Below are 20,222 nucleotides of genomic sequence, written 5' to 3' on the forward strand. Positions count from 1 at the left end.
ATTTAGGGCAGGAGTTGATGACAGCCATACTCACATTCACTGGAAAGTTTCCTTAGCTGTAATCCAACATTCTTGTTCTATATAAGGGTGACAGCTAGCTCCACAGTGCTAGGGGCTCCTCCCAGATCTGAGATGATCAGCTTCTGGATGCCTACAGAATTGGGACATCCTTCCTTGACCGAGGATGTGACTGTGAGCAAACAGGACAGGGTCTAGCCAGCAGGCTGGTGAGCCACACTGAATCCCAAGTCCATGCCAGCTAGAAGATTCCCCGCCCCCACTTTTTTTTTGAGAAGCCACAAATGAATGGTACTTCTTCTAATAAATTCTGTAATTTTCACAAGTCTCTTATCTTGGTATTAACCTGAAATGGCACATCATTTGGGAGAATGAAAATTGTCTTTAAAGAAATTAGTTGTGCATTAGGTAAATCATGACTTTTTTTTGTTTTTAACCATCAAAGATCCAGTGAATAAGTTTTTATGCCTTAAAATGTGCTCAGAAGGTGGGCTTTTTTGAAAACATTTTTTTTCCTAAACCCTAGCTAAAACAATAGGTGCCGTTTTGTATGATAGTTATTTTGGGTCTGAATGAAGAAACCATTAAAAAATTCTCTTCCTTTCCCTTCCTCCTCCTGCACTCCTTCTTCTTACTATGTTGTGTTCCTGTTTGCCTTAAAGATTTGATATTACTACAGAAGAATGTTTGCAGTTGTCACATGGTGACAATTTCTTAAACAACCACATTGTTTTCCCTAAGCATCCCTGTGGTTTGTGTACATGCGGTACCTTGATCGCACAGAATGTCATTTTCTGCACAGTACAGAGAAATCTAGGGTGTCAGCTTCAAATGCCTCTTCCTTTATTGGGCTGTGAAAACTCACCCTTAACCTGTATATCTTGGGGTCTTCCTCTGCAAAGTGGTGCCTGCAGTTAAGCTGGCAGATACCCTGCAGGCTCTGCTTGTGGCAGTGCAGTGTCCATAAAGGACTAGGCAATGCCTAGGTAGGGCAAAAAGAGAGAAGAGAGCACACAAAAGACAATTTTAGGTCTTCTAAAATCTTAACTAGTAAGCAGCATAAAACTACAAACTATGTGTTAGCATGTGCATAACAAATTTTAGGGCATGTATCTATAATTTATAGTAAAAGTAAAGAAATAGAAACATTTTGATAAGATTAATCTTTGTTAATGATTTCTTTAATTCTCATCCTTTATTTTTCCTCCTTTTATTCTGTCTTCAGTCATTAATTGGATGAGTGAAGGAAAGTTAAAGCTACAGGTTTCATATGTGAAAAGGCCTCTTCCTGTTGTCTTTGCTGGTTGCGTGCCGGTCTCTCCTGCTGCTAACATTAATTACTTTGCTGATGGCTCTAATTGACCCAGTAAAAGAACCTTATCTGTGTGCAGCCTTCCCAGGCCCTAAAGTCTTTGCAGCCTCTGTGGACACAGACCGCATTGCTTGCTTTCAGCTTTTTATAAATAGCCTTGCACGTCCAAGGGCACTGTCTAGAGCGCCCTTTCCTTTGAAAGTTCCAAGTCCTTGCTTAAGCCTGTGTACTGTCTGGTCCCAAATCTGCCTTTTCAACATGATCCTTCCTTGTCATGGATGCCCTGGTCAAACAGAGCTTTTAGCTTTTCCTTAATACGCCTGCCTGACTTCTTGTGTTCATCCACGCCATTTCGGTCTAGAGGGTCTGCTCTTTGTGCAGACTTCCTTGTTCAAATTGTGTCTTGGAACCTGCCTGAACTCTACTTCTTTACTAAAGTGTTCCTGATAACAGTTGGTGAAATTCATTTCTTCTTTGAGGGCTGCTTCACGATTTGTTTTTTTATCTTATTAGGGTATGGGCTACTTCGTCTTATTTTATCTCTGAGCTTATATTCACCTTGAGAGTAGGGACTGCATTTTCTTTCCCTTTCTGTCCTTGCCCACTTCCTATAGCACGGACGCCTCCATGTGTTCAGGGAATGTCCATCTAATTGAGTCAGGGGACACAGAGGCAGTCTAGCCCAGCTGCTGCTCTCTGTATGGCTGGTGGTGACATTATGAATGTCTGCGGTCCTGTGTCTTTCCTGGTCCTAAAATTACTCACTATTTTAATAATTCCTTTATTAAAGGAACTTTGCTTTTCTTTCTTTAAAGAAATATAGCTTGTACTGTGGTTTGTTATTAAAAAGTGATTTATATATTCATTGTAAATACTTTAAAGAACATAAGTAAACAAAGGAAAGAAAATAAAAGTTGTACAGGAAGCAGTAATTTATTTTACATTTTTGGGTATGTTTTTTCAGACTTTTTCCTATACGTAATATATACCTAAATTAAAAAATTATTCACATTTATTAAAAATATGTGAATATACACATATTTTAAAAAACCAACAAACCATATTTTCTCATTTGTTCTTTTTCTTGAGTGATGTTTTGAGCAATAGAAGAAGTGTCTATAAAAGTATGTGTAAAGGTACTCACATCTACATCATGTGTGTCTGAGAATGTGTGCATTTGTCTAGTTATTTTCTTATAAGTAGATCTTGTGGACTCAAAGGTGAACATGCTTTCAGGGTGATAGCATTGCCAAATGTCCCCTAAAGTGCCGGTTTACCTATGTCCTTGCTAGCTTTTACCACTATCATTCATTTTTATTGTCTAAATTGAAGGAGGAAAATAATCTCTTATGTTATTTTGATTTACAGGTCTTTTATTGTTAGTACAGTTGTACATTCATATATGATTAATCTCCATTGGTACTTCTTGTTTTCTTTTTTTCCCCCATGAATTACACTTTTTATGTTCTATTTTGTCAATGTCTTTTACTCAGTTTTCTATTGGACTGTTCTTATTTGGTTTGGTTTTTAAGGGCTCTTTATGTTATAGGTAGTAACACTTTGTTTTTCATATATTTTCCATAATATCTTTGTTTTCTTTTTGCAGTGGTGGGAACTGAACTCAGGGTCTTGTGCATGCTAGGCAAGCACTCTATCACCGAGCTTTATCTCCAGCACTCATACATTTATCATTTTTTTCTCAATTTGTTTAAAAATTTTGTTCATGGTATGTATATCTTTTGTTATTTATGGAAGCCTGCACATTTTTACAGTTTTATCTATGTTTAGTTTTATGACTTCTGGGTTTAAGGTCATATGTTAAAAGACCTCTGCTCCTTAATGTTCAGCTGTGTTTTTTATGGTAAATATATTGCTTTGTTTCAGAACATATTTAGCTTCCATACATATATTCTTAGTTTGGTGTAAGGGGTAATGTAGGGATCCAACTGTCTCCAAATATTTAGTCATTTGTCTGAAACATTTATTCTTTATAGGTTTAAAATGTTGTTATTATTATATATGGAGTTTTTGATATGAACTTGACTCTCTTTCTGTTCTGCCCCCTGAACTGACTGTCTAATTAGACTAGTGTTCTTTATCTTTAGTAAAGATAAGGTCCTCTTGGTTACTCTTTTTTTATTTGAAAAATGTTTGAACTAGACTTAAGCATTCTTTTATAAAGATGAATTTTAGAATCATTTTATCAAGTTAAAATAAAAAGCTGCCTGACATTTTATTTGGAAAATGTTTGAACTAGACTTAAGCATTCTTTTTTAAAGATGAATTTTAGAATCATTTTATTAAGTTAAAATAAAAAGCTGCCTGACATTTTATTTGGAATTACATTAAAACTACAGAGTGGGCTGAGGGTAATAGACGTCTTTATAATATTGAGTGTTGCCATGGAGAATCAGGGGCTATGATTCATTCAGTAATGACTTCTTTTATGTTTTATTTTTTTAAACTAACAATTTGCAGTTAATTTCACATGCACATTTCTTCACATTTATTTAAACCTACATTTATTCTTAGATTATTTATGCCTATGTATGTGAATATATATCTATGTCTCATACTTATGAACATATATTTTATCTACATATATACATATGCAAAACTTGTTGACATTGCTAGAAATTTTTCCTCCAGATTATTTCTAGATTGTTTTTACTTATTTACATATAAATGTATTTTATTTTTGCATATTTATCTCATAACTGGTCTTCTTAGTCAACTCTTACTATTTCTATTGTTTTTTTTATTCTTTAAACATTTCCTATAAGCCTGAGAAGAACAGAATATTGTATAAACAAATGTGCAGTTTTTCTGAATAGACTAAAAAATGAAAGAAATATGGACCTCTTTCCTAGGAGTGCAAGAACTGGACTTGGAGGAGAGCTGTTTCTTCTGGACAAGATTATGAGAGGTCAAGGTTAATAATGGATTCTCCTCCATTCTCTGCAATTTTGCTATGTGCAATGCCTGGTTTAGTAGTTGTTATAATAAATATTGGGTATGTTAGAAAAGAAGCTGGATTAGCAATGTTCAACAGACTGTAATATATTCATTATTTGCTTTGAAATTTGTGCATGAAAGCATTTCAGTCATGTGTAACTGGATTCAAAAGATGTGTCCTCTCTATTTGGATTCAGTTTTTCTGTTTAAAATTTATTTTTTTATAGCCCATTGGGTTAAAACTAATTTTGTGAGCTTGTGATTCTGTCAGAGAAATCTCAGAATTCTGGTTTACTTTTAGAGACACTGGTGTCCATAACAATGACTATTTAGCCACTTCATTTGGCCTGATGTCACCTGCTTAGAAGGGAACTCTCACTTGACTTGCTGGAGGACCAAACCAGTTGAGGGGAGGTTCTCAGCCTGTATCACCACCTCAAGTCCATCCCATATTTCTCCTCTAACTCCTCCTTTCTTCACTCCACGGTTAACTTGCAGCCCCGTGTTTCTTGTGCTCCTTTTACTAGGGCTTTCTAAACTGTGTTATGGTGCATGGCCTCATCTCCTGGGATGTAGAAGCACCTACACATTGAACTTTCTGCTGTAGTCTCTCATGGAGTTTAGGTATTCATTAAATTCCTGTTGTGATCGCAAAGAAGCTTAAACCCCTACGTCCTGTTCTTGCTGGGATTGTTCTTTTCCTGCAGCTCTGTTCCTATGAAATATGCCCACACACCTCAGCCCTTGCCTCGCATGGCATCTTTGTCTACCTTAACACAAAGCTTCTATCCAACCTGTAATTATTTTCACCCACTGCATACATCATTGCTGCACTCTTATTTCCCAACCTTTCCGTATCTACAATATTTTGCCCAGCATAAACACCTTATTTTATTATTTACACACACAGGAATACATATTTTCTAGCTCAAAAAACTTTTGACGTAAAAACTATTTTAGGTAGTGTGAATCAAAATTTTTTTCCCCTAAACTTTAAAAAGGTAGTAATTGAAAAATAATTTTACTTTTTAAGTCTGTTGTGTTCAAAAACAAAAGCAATATAAGGACTCAAGCCTAATTGCAGGTTAGAAGCTTATGCTTGTATGAATGTACTGAGTTAAAAATCATGTGTCTATCTTCATTACCACGTACGGTAATTACTTGATGAATTCAAATTACCTTCCGTGTATAAAAGGGAAAGAAAACCTTCAAGTGGGACAAGGGAGTGGGTGTAATGCCGTTGCACAATGTCACTGCTTGAGGCCCTGTAAAGTTGAGAGTCTCCATGGTGACCAGCATTGGCCATCGCTGAATGAATAAATGATTGTGAGACCTGGTGGGAAGGAGTGGCAGGGGACTTCTTGGAAGAATTTGTCAGGGGCCATTTGGGTGTGATCAGGGTTTCAAAAATTGAAAAGGTAAGCAAGCATTAACCAGCAGCAGTCAGGTGACTGAATTTGCATTCTGAAAATGGGCATTCATGGCACTCCGTTTCCAGATGTCATCTGCTGTTTTCACTCTATTTGTGTCATTACCAGTTTGAACACATAGGGAAGTAACTGACATATTTTACTACTGAGAATTAACTTTGAATATTGTGCTACTACGTACCTAGAACAAAGACATTGTTTGGCAAAGACAAGTCCAGTGTATTACAGTGACTGGTGCCCCTGGCTTTCTGACTCCCACATCTAGGACTGTTGCCTGCTGAAGTTACATGCTGAGAGAGGGAACCTAAGCTACCTACCTAGGGCCTTCCGAAAATAGTGGCTATGTGAAGTGTAATCACAGAACTCTAAAGCAGTGGTGAAGGAGACATATTCACTGACTGCTCAACTGATATCTCAACTAATATCTCAGCCTTTGATTAGGCTTCACCTGTACACTCTCCTGTCCTCTCATGTAGAACTTGATGTGTGTACCTTAAATATGGCTGTTAAGGTTGGGTGATCATGTGTCCTAGTTTCCTGAGGACAGTCCTTCCTGGTTTCTATATGTCTCTTTTGGTAGCACAATTACTAATATGCCTCTATCCACTCCAAGAAATGTCCTGATTTAGATGATAAATTATATGACCATCTGGCTGGTTAGCCTTGGTGCTTCTATTCATCATCATTTCACCTAGTTCTACTGGGGAAGGAATGAATGCCCTCCACCCCCAGGTCCCTTCAGAAGAGCTTGTTCTCCCGGTTTCCTAATTAGAGATAGACTGTGGGCTCAACACATAATTTCAGAGAATATAGATTTTAGTCCTAGAAAAGACTTCTAGAGACTGTAGTTTGTTTATTTATATGTAAGTGAGTTTTTAATTTATATAGAACAAATGGTTTCCCTGGTGGTCTACTGCATATCTTTCCTAGTGGTCTTTTATAGGCCAAGACCCTGTTATCCTTCTTGTCTCATTCTGAACAATTATTTTTCTTGATTAGCCCACTCCTGAACCTTCATGATCATCATTGCCCCAAAGAAGGCATATGGTTCTTTTTTTAAAAAAAAAAAAAGTAACTGATTTGATGGGGCTGGGGTTGTAGCTCAGTTGTAGAACACTTGCCTAGCACCTGTGAGGCACTGGGTTTAATTCTTAGCACCCAAATATAAACAAATGAATAAAAATAAAGGTCCATTGACAACTAAAAAATATTTTAAAAAAAGTAATGGATTTGAGTTAGTTTCCAAGAAACTAGGAATCATTTACCCTTTCATCCTCTACAGGATGAAAATCATGCAGGGATTTTCTTGGTTAATAACTTTTCTAAGTATTAGGGAATCTTGATAACTTTTCCAGTTATTTAGGTTCTTGGCTTGTCCTCACCGAACCTTCTTGTAATGGGAGATGTATACTTTTGGGAGTTTTGGCTTGGCTCTTCACTTGCCTGCTTTTGTTACACACATGAATCTCAAACTGAAGGATTCAGACAACCCTATTTTTATATTTATAAAGGCAAAACCTCCATAAGGCATATCCCTCTCTTTATGTGAATTTCCAAAAGATTAGATATAATATCAGCTCTGTTTATATATTTGCTGATGATTATGAAATTCTTTGAACATAAATTTCCAAAAGGTTTCTTTGTGATAAATCCTGGAATTAGGATAGTTTAGACAGGGTTTCAGTAACAACCATGAAATCTGAGACTTAACATTATTAAATTATCATCTCTTCCACATTATGGTCAAGTGCAGGTTAAGTGGCTCTCCTAAAGCAGCTCTTCTCCAAATCCTGTCATAGGAACTAAGCCTCATCCATCTTGCAGCTATGCCATCGCCATCTGGAGCATTGTGGCATCCAGCTTTGTCACAGAGAGAGAGCTTGGATAATCATGCAGGGATTTTAATGGTCACAGTAGAGGGGCAGACATCTCTTCCCCTCTCTCATAAGCCATAATCCAATCTCCTGGCTATAACCTGACTGTGGGGGAAGGTGAAAACTGTGGTCTTCTGTACCAGGAAGGGAAAAATGAAATGGCTTTTGGTGGATACACAGCATTATTTCTGCCACAGTTCCCTTCTCTGACCTCACTCTTGGCTCCTTTACCACCTTTCAATAGTCTTGCTGTTCTCTGGCTCTTAGGAGTTCAGCATCTTTAAGACTTATCCTTGGCCCTTACATTTTGAGTAAAATTCCATTCAGCCCTATTCTAGAGTTCATGATCTCTTCACTTATCTGGTGGTGTAAGGTGACCATGAAGGTCCAGAGGGAGTGGGTTCAAGAGTTTCTTTGTTCCAGTTCTTCCACTCTCTTCCACTTGGCTTTGAACTTTCATCCTATACTTATCCCTTTACTCCCAAAGGTCATCCATTTTTCACTGAGTAACCTGCATGAGAAGTATGGTAGTAGCCTCCATATATAGATTTTCTGTAACTTAAATAATTGAAAAGGTGTTTAGAAGTTTACATGTTCAGAAACTCCCTTTCAGAAGTTCCTGCAAATTGATCGACTCTTCTAAACCAAACACTTAAATGGTAAATGAAAAATTTCAATTTATGTTTAGGTCAATAATTACTAAATATTATCAGTACTGGTATTTTAGTCAGTTTTTATTTATTTGTTTATTTTATTTTTATTTTTTTGTGATGCTGGGGACTGAACCCAGGACCTTATGCACATGAGGCAAGCACTTTACCAATGGAGCTGTATCCCCAGCCCTCAGCCAGCTTTTTCTTTGCTGTGACCAAAACACCTGACAAGAACAATTAGAGGAGGAAAAGGTTATTTGGGCTCATGATTTCAGAGTTCCAGTCCCTAGATGGCTGACTCCTTTGCTCTGGGCCCCAGGGAGGCAGAACTCCATGGTGAAAAGGCCCAGCAGAGGGAAGCAGCTGAGAGCACAGCAATCAGGGAGCAGAGGGAGCGCCACTCACCAGGGACACAATACAAGCCTCAAACTCACACCCTCCAGTGACTTTTCAGCTCCAGTCACACCCTATCTACCTTCAGTTACCATCCAATTAATCCATATCAATGGGTTAATGCACTCACCGATTAGGTTACCACTCTCATAATCTGATCATTTCACCTCTGAAAAACTCTTGCATTGCCTCACAGATGATCATTTGGAGGACATCTCATAGCTGAACCAGAACAATTGCCACATCAGAACATTCTGTTTCTAGCAGGAGATTGTACGAGGCAAACTACTGAGGTGTCAGTGTCTGTCACAGGTTCCTTGAAAAGTAGCTGTTCTTCTTCTTTAAGATTTTTAAAAGAGAATAAAATCATGACATTTGCAGGTAAATGGATGGCGTTGGAGAAGATAATGTCAAGTGAAATTAGTCAATCCCCCCCAAAACAAATGCTGAATGTTTCCTTTGATATAAAGAGGCTGATTCATAGTGGGATAGGGAGGGGAAGAGCATGGGAGGAATAGATGAATTCTAGATAGGGCAGAGGGGTGGGAGGGAAAGGTAGTGGGCAGGGGATTAGCAAGGATGGTGGAATGTGATGGACATCATTATCCAAAGTACATGTATGAAGACACGAATTGGGTGTCAACCTACTTTATATACAAACAGAGATATGAAAAACTGTGGTATATATGTGTAATAATATTGTAATGCAAAAAAACCAAAGTACATGTATAAAGACATGAATTGACATGTACTTTACATACAAAGATATGAAAAACTGTGCTTTATATGTGTAATAAGAATTGTAATGTATTCCACTGTTGTGTATTTAAAAAAATAAAATCAATTAAATAAAAAAAAAGATTCTTAAATTCAGGCTGGGGTTGTAGCTCAGTGGTAGAGCACTTGTCTAGCATGTGTGAGGCACTGGGTTCGATCCTCAGCACCACATAAAAAGAAATAAATGAAATAAAGGTCCAAAAATTTCTCAAATTCAAGAGTTAATAGACATAGGTATGGCCATAAGTGAAATAATCCCTTTAAAATGGCAAAATAGGATTATTAAAATGACCTTTATCAGATTTGATGACAAATGTTTTGACTGCCATTATCTACTCTTCTAACCACAAGCAAAAATAGTGGTCTAAAATAACTTTGTTTCCAACTCCTAGGCCTGCACCAGCAATTGTGTGGTTGAGAATTTTGAAAACAAGAAATTACTGGTAGAGAGATGCAGTTAGATCCAGTTAGGGAAACCTCTCTGCTCTTGCTGTTGCCAATGCTTTCCTCAGAGAGGTGTTATCATCCAGGGCCCTGTTTATGTGCATCCACGGTGCTGGTAGTTGACTTAGGAACTGGCAGTGAAAGAGTTTCTGTACCCTGTCAGGCATTCCTATGAATATAGAGTTAGTAATGTCATTACTTTTACCAGTACTTAAATTTTTAAAAGGGAATTAATAGATATACTATAATTTAAGTTTTGAATGTAGACAGTTGTCAGTCAGTACACATTTGATTTATAATAGGAATTGTGCAAATTCAGTAGGAATTGGGGAATTCAATAGGAAAATATGACTGAGTATAAGCATCTACTGTATTTCTGTGTTGTGAAGGTTGCCCTCTGGTCATACACTTGAGGTTCTCATTTGACTGCTGACTGGCTCTAAGCTACCCCTTTGCAACCCTCCTCACTGGATCCTGATAGAATGCATTAGGTGCAGCTCCCAAAATGATGCAAAACCAGAGTCCTCCCATTCTTCGGTTAAAGAAGAATGCCAAGGTTTCCTAATGTGGCAAAATTATAGAAAGTCAGAATTTCAGAACAGGAGGGACCTGAGGAATCTTCGGTTGTATTCTTTTGTTTTTTGCAAAGGGAAGCAAAGACCTAAATTTAGGATACATCAGTGGCTCCAAGTGGGACATACTGACCTCCGTCATTACCATTAGAATTAAATGAGTTAATGCCTCTGTAGCCCTCAGAACAGTGCCCGGACACAGCAAGTGGTCAATAAAAGCCATCATGTGTTATCATTATTCCTAGTGGCAGACCCAAAAAGGAACACAGGTGCCCCTAATTCAGGGCTCTTTAGGAGATACAAATTTTATATTTCACACATTGTTCAGGGAACAACATTTTTAGAATTTGAGTTAAAGTCTCAGTAGTTATAGAGCCACAGTGCCTACTACTGGATACTTAGTGTTGATTTCTGGGCTAAGCACTTAATATTCATGGATTCATTTAATCCTCCCAGTGTTCTATGAGATTCACACTTTTTATTTTCCCCATTTGACACAAGTTGGGAACTTGCCCATGGACTTACCACCAATAATGAGGCTGGGTGAGATTTAAGCCTGCTCTCTCTCACTTCAAAGTCTATATTCTTTACCATTATTTTTCACTAGGAGTTGCCAAACTACAGCTCACAGGCTAAATACAGACCTACCTATTTTTTTTTTATAGTCTGTATTCTAAGAATGGTTTTTTTATTTAAAAAAATTTTTTAAATGGTTGAAAAAATCTAAAGATGAATATTTCCTTACACATCAAAAATAGCATGAAATTAGAATTTCAGTGTTCACAGATAAAGTTTTTTTTTGTAATACAGTCACAACCGTTCATTTGTGTATTGCCTGTGGCTACCTGTATGACATGGTGGCAGAGCTGAGTGGTTGTCAGAGATACCGGGTGGCTGGCAAAGCCTGAAATCATGATTATCTGACCTTTATTGAAAAACAAAACTTGCCAGTTCTTGTTCTATGTTCTTCTTCACTGGTTAGGTTTTATGAAATTTCAATTATTTGAATATAATTGTGGGATTTTTGGGGGGAGGGCGGGGGTTCCTGTCTCCTCCTACTCCTTGCAGTTTAGTTTGTTCAATTTTCATTGACATATCAAATGAATCACCCTTCAGTTGTCTGTGTCTTGTCTTTTTAAGCAGACTGAAGACCGATTTGTTTCTGGATGGTGTTTGCAACTTGGTGGTGACCTGTCTTTATACTACCGGTGGATTGTGACCATTGGTGCTTTGCCCCCCTGTGTTCATTTATTGAGCTGGCTATTTTTATACTTCCAGGGTTTCAGATGCAGAAATCACTCTATTTTCTTTCCTTTATAGTGGTTTGCTGTCTTCTGATTACATGGAGATTCACTATGAAAATGGGAAGCCACAGTACTCAAAGGTATGGTTTAAAGCTTTGGGACAGTCTGTGTAAGCACACCCCTCACAGGACAGGCCCCTGCACCCCAGATTGCTTGGTGTGTCTGTCAACGAAAACACCTGGCCTCCTATGCAAGGTTACTGTGTTTCAAGGAGAAATTCATTACAACATACAAATATTTGAGGTAACATTAGAAATTCTATAAATCCGGAACAATATGGAAATGTTTATTGTTTAGTCATGCATACAGTATCTTATGTAATGGTATAAAGGGCTGAACTTTCCAGATCAACACCTCAGTCCAAATTAGGCATCCCTTATTTCAAATGCTTAGCATTTTGGGGTTTGGATTTAAAAAAAGTTTCACAATGTTTTTGTAATTATAATGAGATATTTTTGTGATGGGACCCAAATCTAAACATGAAATTCATTTATATTTCATACGCATAGCCTGAATATAATTTTATATAACATTTAAAATAATTTTGTGCACGAATCTCATAGTGTAAGATTTTCTACTTGTGGTGTCATGTTAGCGCTTAAAAAGTTTTTCGAGTGTTTTGGATTTCAGTTTTTGAGATTGGAGATGCTCAATTAGGCTCTTATAGTCACAGCATCTGAATTATAAGAATAGATGGGCTCTTAGAATGACTATTAAGTAAAGTTACTTTGGTGCCCAAGAAGGGGAGAGGACAAGAAGAGGAAATGAGACTTAAGGAGCACTCTCTTCATAATCTTCACAGCAGTCCTACGGGGGTGGATATTATTACTCTTGTTGTACGGAGGAAGAAACGGAGGCAGAGAGAGGGTAAAGAAACCTTCTCAAGGTCATTAAACATTGTCATATAAAGGTATTTGATTTCCTTCAGTTGGAGGTTAAACTTCCTTCTCTTCATGGAGGATCAATGAAAAGAAAGAGGGCTGAAATTAAAGCAAGAGAGAGATCATTTTTAAGTAAAAAACACAGTGATCTCCACCAGTCTCGGTGAAAGTCTGTGGAATGGCTACAGAAAGGGACTCTGATTTGGGTAGTGCCACTGAGCTTAGCAGTATCCATCAATACCATTGACATAGGAGAGGAAATGGAACAAAGCAAAGTGGGGAAATATCATTGATTTTGCTCTTTTCTAGATTGCTAATGAGTGTCAGCATAAAAGTGGCATCTTTCATGTGTGGACTTGCCAAGCTGTGCAGCAGGGAGCATGGGGATCCTCAGTCTGTAGCCTCTCAGCAAATATTTATGGGTGGCCTTAATTGTAAATACTGCCCAGGGGCCATGGTATTTCTGAGGATCTATAACTGTCCAATTAACAGTGGGCACATTTGTAATTTGAAGTGTGTTTTAGTCTTTGAATTGTATGCCACAGATTCTGTTATTATTACTATTCATCAGTTCTTGTCTTAGGCTACATCTTGGGGGTTTGTTGAATGGCCCTAAAAGTTAATGCTGTGGAAAGTGAGCAGCAATGCTAAATCAAGCGCAGGAATGGTGCTTCCTGGCATTTGTACAAACCAAAGCTTCTGTCAGCTGTGCCAGTGCCCTGAACACTGCGGATGCTGAATCATGAGTCTGGAGTAGACAAGATTGCATGAGAACTTTATAGACTCAGCAAATGAGCAACCTTTGCATCCTGCAGTAACCTAATCTAAACTTCTCACCAAGAAGTTCAGTCGATTTTTTTTTCCTTTTTTAAAGAAGCAGAATAGCTAATTGGCCTCCAGAAGTCATTTGAGGTCCTCAAAGGAAGCCTTATCATTACTAACACACTCCAGGCTTCCTGTTGATTGTAACTAAAATTTAAAACAGAGGATGGCAAAAGAAAACATGTTCACTGCAGTTTGTTTTTGTGTTTATTCCTTTTTTCTCACTATGACTCATTTTCTCCAAATAGCTCTCTGACGTTCACAGCCTAGTTGTACTAGTGCAGTGGGTAAGGTTGCTGAGAAACCAAGCAAGATACCTGGACATAAAATATGAGATGTAAGGTTACTGAAAAATTCCATTGGGTAAGATCCAATGGTGATGGGCTGGACAGATGTTTTATCAGGAAGTCCAGTGGCAACAGGGTGAACATCTGCACCTCTGACCCACATAGTACATCCAGTACCTTGTCAGGAAGTATCACCTCCTATCCCTTAGGATACTTTGTCCGGAAGCTGATGCCTGGATAAATTCTTCCCTCTCCATGGTTCTCTGGTCAGTACCAGTAGGGAGAAGGGTTTTATATTAATTTGCTTAGTTCCTTATATGACCAGCATCCCAAGGAGCAACTATCTTGGCTTGCGTGCAAGAAAGCAGCTTTCCACAGTTAACACTAACTTGCCCTAATTCCCAGCACACATGAGAGAAAGTCAGTACCCTTCAAGATAATACGTATCTTGACATTCTGGCCCAGATGTCCTCTCATTGTTTCCTTAACCAGGCAAGTTTTTTGGGAACAGAAAGGGGCATTCAGGGACATGTTCTTTTACTGTCTCCCTTTTTTCAAGAATTACACAAGCTTGCTTCATGGATAATGAGTTAATGGTAAATGCCTGTTTTTTTATGTGTCTATGTTTATATACCCCTGCAAACCTCAAGATGATATGGTACACACAATTCTGTGGCAAGATTTAAAAGTTCTAATGATAGTATAAATACTTTGGCATGCATTAACTATCTTGTAGACCTTCACTTTTTAAAACTGCATACCATTCTTTTAAATTAGTTTGTTATAATTTGTTTGAAAATCCCATGGTCATTGACATTTAAATTGTTGCTAATCTTTCACTCCAACCCAAAGGAGAGAACACATCCTTAATACTTCCTGTAGAATTAATTCTGAGAATTGGATTTTCCGGGTCGCAGAGTTTGTTCAATTTTTGGAAGGCTTTGGTACAAAGAGGCAGTTTTTCTTCCTGAAAGTTTATAGAAATGCACATTCCCACTAGCATTGCATACATGTTTTTAGAGCCATTTTGCAGTGAACTTTATAATGATTACTTTCCATGTTGTTTAAGAAAACCTTTATACAGAGTACCAGAAAGACAAATTAGTATGTAAGAATGGCTAGGTTCAACTTGTACACATTATATAATCCTTCCTTCCAAAGATCACCAAAGTGTACACACATAAAGCACACCTGCCTACCCCCACACACCGTGTACTGTTCACAAGGTGAGAGAAGAATGGAAACACAGACACTTAGGATATTCTGGGAATTAATTGCAAACAAATGCCACATCCACCCTTGGAAGAGGGTTGTCTAGTTTTTCCCATTTCCTCTCTGTCAAGCCCTACTTCCCACTTGTATCTACGAAGAGGATAATGTCTTGGCTTTTACCTTTATTCAATGAAAGTGGGATAAAAAGATCCCTTTCCAAGTGACACAAATACAGGAACTAGAAAGGTAAAAAAATATATATTTACGTACATAATATAAGTGCCAGGTGTCAGTTGATGCATATGGAAGAACATTTTTCCTGTTCCCAACTCAGTACTTTTTTTAAAAAAAATATTTATTATTTAGTTGTACACAATACCTTTATTTTATTTATTTTTATGTGGTGCGGAGGATCGAACCCAGGGCCTCGCACGTGCTAGATGAGTGCTCTACCGCAGAACAACAACCCCAGTCCCTCAGCAGTACTTTTTGAGTTCGCACTGCAGCACTTTGTACTTGGTTTGCAATAAAACAACTTTTCCTACAAATTTAAAAAATAACTTAGTTATCTTTTGTTTGAACAAAATTATTGAGATCTAATTTGCATGCGGTTAAGTATATCATTAAATTGGTTTTAGTATATTTACAAAACTGTGCATCCATCAACATAATGTAATTTTAGAACATTTTCTTCGCCCAACAAAGAAATACTCCACTTATTAACAGTCATATCCTATCTTCTCTCTCACCAGCCTTAGGTAACTACTAAGCCACTTTTGTATATCTATGGATTACCTCTTTTGGATAGAAACAAAATCTATGTAACGTGTTGTTTTGTGATTGATTTCTTTTTTTTTTCCAGCTTTATTGAAGTGTAATTGAAAAAATAGGACTTAAATATAATTAGTTACACAAGTTAGATTTTATATATGAGTTGTATACATTTAATTTGTACAAACCACTGTTTTGATATACAATGTGAAATGATCACTACACTCAAGCTAATTAACATCTATCACTTTATATATTTATTTATTTTTGTAGTGAGAACATTTAAATCTATCCTCCTAGCACATTCAAGATGCTATGATTAATGTAGAAACCGGTCTGCTCATTGCATCTCTCGATGGGATCTCTAAAATTCACTCCATCTAGAAACTGCTCCATCTTCAGATGGGATCTCTGGAATCCATTCACCTTGCATAACTGAAACTTCGTACCCTTTGAACAATGTCTTTGTTTTTCCTTTTCCCCAACATTCTACTCTTTGCTTCTAGGAGTTCTGATTACTTAAGATTCCACATTAGGAGAGATTGTGTAGTGTTTGTCTTTCTATGCCTGGCTTCTTTCAATTACCACAGTGTCCCCCAGATTCATCTGTGTCATCACAAATGGCAGGATTTCCTTCTTTTTTTTTTTAAAACACAGAATAATATGCCATTATATGTACATTTTTTGTTATTTGTTCGGCCCTCAATAGGCTGTTTTGCTGTTTTGACTTTTATGAACAATGCTGCAGTGAATGTGACGGTGAAGTTATCTCTTTGAGATGCAGATTTCATTTTCTTCTTATTTTTAACTTTTTGAGGAAACTTTATACTGTTTTCCACAATGGCTCTGCCAATTCTTGTTTTTACCATCTGTTTACGGAGATTGCTGTTCTCTACATTCTCCCCACACTTCTTTAAAAAAAATTTTTTTAAATGATAGACATCCTGACAGATGTTAGATGATATCTTATTATTTAAATTTGCATTTCCCTAATAATTAGGGATGCTGAATACCTTTTCATGTACCCATTGGCCACTTTATGTCTTCTTTTGAAAAATGTCTATTCAAATCATTTGCCTATTTTTAACTTGGGTTATTAGTTTTCTTGCTTTTAAGTTCGTTTCTTATATGTTTTGGATACTAACCCCTTGTCAAATATGTGGTGCATAAGTATGTTCTCCTATTCTATTATTGGCTGTTTCTTCTCTCTGTTGATTGTTTCCTTTGCTTTTTTAGTTTGATGTAGTTACACTCGTCTGTTTGCTTTTGTTACCTGTGCTTTTGGTGTCATGACCCCTGCCCACACCACAAAAAAAAAAAAATCACTTCCAGGACCAATGGCTGCAAGCTTTTGCTTTGTTGCTATGTCAATCAACTTTACTCATGAGATTATTCCAAAAAAGCTAATTTTTAACATTTCAGTTCTTATAAAAGTATTAGGCAGCTTGGAAGGCTGAGGCAGGAGGATCATGAGTTCAAAGCAGCCTCAGCAAAAAAGCAACTCAGTGAAATCCTGTCTCTAAATAAAATGTAAAATAGGGCTGGGATGTGGCTCAGTGATCCAGTGTCCCTGAGTTCAATTCCAGGTACCAAAAAATTAATTAATTAAATAAAAAATAAAGGATTGGGCCTCAATATAATATTATAAAACACTTCTCAATTTCAACATGTTCCTGTTAAATCTCTTTTAGGTGAGCCATTAAGTGCTTGCTAATTCTTTGATTTTTCTTCTTCTTATAAAAGAAACTACCACCAGCAGTATATGACTGAATAGGTGAATGAAATGCACCCATCCCAGATTTCTTCCACCTTATTATAATCTCTTTGTCATTGTTCAGTGGGGAGAATGTCCTTTCTGGATGCTGGTTTCACCTTGGCTTCTTCCAGCCCCTTTTCTCACTCTTGCCCATGGGAGAGTGCACATGTCTATATAGTCACTCTCCTAACCCCCTGTTTGTGTGGGGTCCATCTATGCTCTCAGTCGTGTAGTGACAGTGTGTTTATTGGCTATGGGTAAGTCTGGCCCACACAGGGAGGTAGCATTAACAGGCCTGTTATCTTCTCAACTAGTCAATAAGAAGGTGATATTTTGATCTCTGCATCACTTTCGTGTCACTCATTTGGTTTTAAACGTAGGTAGGTACAGCTGCACGCCCAGCTGATGGCTATAATAGAAAAGATGAACAACGAAGGGCAAGTGCTAGAGAGACAATGGAGAAATTTGAAATCCTCACGCCAGACAGTTTGGCAGTTCCTCAAAGTTTAGCCTAGAGTTACCGTATGCCTCAGTGGTTTCACCTCTAGGTATATATCCAAGTGAATTACAAACATTCCACACAGAAACTTGTACATAAATATTCATAGCAGCATAATTGATAATGACCCAAAGTGCACACGACTCAAATGTCCATCAGTTGATGAATGAATAAAGAAAATGCAGAATATTCACACAGTAGACAAAGTATTGATATGTGCTACAACATAAATGAACCATGTAAACATTATGCTAAGTGAAAGAAACCAGGTGTAGAGGACCACATTTTACACTTTTTATGCAAAATGTTCAGAATAGTCAGTCATATCCTTAGACACTGAAAATGGGTTAGTGTTTTCCAGGGGCCTGTGGGGTGGAAGGGAAGAAGCATGGAGAGTAAATGCTAATGGACACATAATTTCTTTTTGGGGTGATGAAAATATTCAGAAATTAGTGGTGACATTTGCACAACTTGGTGAGTATACTAGAACCTATGGAATTACACTTTAAAGACTAAATTTTGATGTGTGTGCATTACATCTCAAAAGACTAAAACTCTCGGGTGGAAGAAGGAGATTATTTACCCACCTTATTCAATACACACGACCCTTTAAGATTGATCTTATGAATAAAACCTTCTTATTTACTCATTCAACACTGTCCTCTAGGTTCATCTATGCTGTCGCAATGGCAGAATCTCCTTTTAAAGGCTGAATAATATTCCATTGTATTTGCATACAGTGAAATAAACTGACACAGAAAGGAAAGTACTACATGGTTTTATTTACATGTGGAATTTAAAACAAATCAATACACAGAAAGAGGCAGGGTTTGTGGGTGAGGATGGGGAGATATAGGTCGAAGGGCACTAAGTTTCAGTTCTGTAGGATGTAAGTGTAAGATATCTAATGTATAGTATGAGGACTATAGTCAATAATATTGTATCGTGTGGTGGAAATTTGCTAAGAGAGTAGATTTTAGGTCCTCTTATCCTATGTAGTCACAAAAAATAAATATGTGGGGTAAGACATGGTAGTTTACTTGACTATGGCAACCATATCTATATCTATCTATCTGTCTAAAATATCTATATGTCTATATATCTATGTGTGTGTGTATATCTATCTATCTATCTATCTATCTATCTATCTATCTATCTATCTATCTATTGTTATATACTTTAGATATGGACCATTTAAAACATTCTGTTCTTGCCCTTGTTCTTTTCATATAACCACAACACCCTCTTAGAATGTCCTTTGTGTTTTTCTTGTCAACATCATGGCTCAGCTTAAGCTTTCATCAGTGAAGGCTTTTGGGCATCAGTGAAGGCTATTGAGCAGCAGGAGAGTAGAGATCATCAGTAGACCCCTGTGTGCAGGGTTTCTGGAAGGAAGGAGTTCTGTGTAGAGCAGAGGAAATTTGAAGAACGAGTGTCCCAAAGACCCTGTTCAACGTAGTTGTCCCTCAGTTTCTGTGGGAGGTTGGTTTCAGGACGCCACTTGGATTACAGTCTGAGGATGATCAAGTGCCCCATATAAAATGGAGTGGTCTTTGCAGGTAACTTCTGCACATCCTCCTGTAGACTGTTGATCATCTCTAGACGACTTACCATCCCTAAGACAATGTCAGTGCTGTGTGAATAGCTGTTGTATGGTTTAGGGAATATGATAAGAATAAAAGGCCCCGTGTATTCTGAGTATTTTCATCCTGCTGTGGTTCAGTCTGTGGATGCTGAACCAAGGACGTGGAAGGCCGACTCCAGGGATGAGGGAGGGGTGGGCACTGTTGCCACTACTCAGAGCCTGGCAGGGGTCTTTTCGGTCACATGTCTTCATGTCTTCTCTAACTTTTTCTTTTTTTATTTCTTCTCTTCACTCCTTTTCTTTGGTTCCCATTCCTTCTTCTTTTATTATTATTTTTTTTAATAAATTTTCTCAGGCTGCTTTTCTTCATCTATTTTCCTTTTCCTCTCAGATTGTCATAATTGGATTTAAACATACATTTGTGTGTTCTTTTTCTAACCAAAAAGAAGTGATTTAAAGCTTGCTTTCTACCCTTTAGCTTAAGTGAAATGGCTTTTTGACATTTTGATTTTTTCATAGCCTTCGAATTAATAACTGGCTTTTAAAAACATTGCTCATCACTGGTAAATCATGAGCAATTTAAGTCATAATAAGGAAAGAAACCTTTTATATTAGATGTAGAATTATTGGTTATTTGAGTTTAAAATCAAAATTATTATTGCTAATTATTTTAAAAA

At 37.3% G+C, this 20,222-nt stretch overlaps 1 protein-coding gene across 1 annotated transcript in view; it reads left to right on the plus strand.

The window, feature by feature from the left end:
- Positions 1-20,222, plus strand: part of Adam23 (ADAM metallopeptidase domain 23) — a 163,918-nt gene that overhangs the window by 63,564 nt on the left and 80,132 nt on the right. Inside the window, exon 4 of the mRNA XM_026394590.2 lies at positions 11,749-11,812. Within this exon, the coding sequence (XP_026250375.2) occupies positions 11,749-11,812 (64 nt within the window). The remainder of the gene's footprint in view (positions 1-11,748; positions 11,813-20,222) is intronic.

Source organism: Urocitellus parryii, chromosome 1 (genome assembly GCF_045843805.1).
Source record: "Urocitellus parryii isolate mUroPar1 chromosome 1, mUroPar1.hap1, whole genome shotgun sequence".
NCBI classification, from domain to species: Eukaryota; Metazoa; Chordata; class Mammalia; order Rodentia; family Sciuridae; genus Urocitellus; species Urocitellus parryii.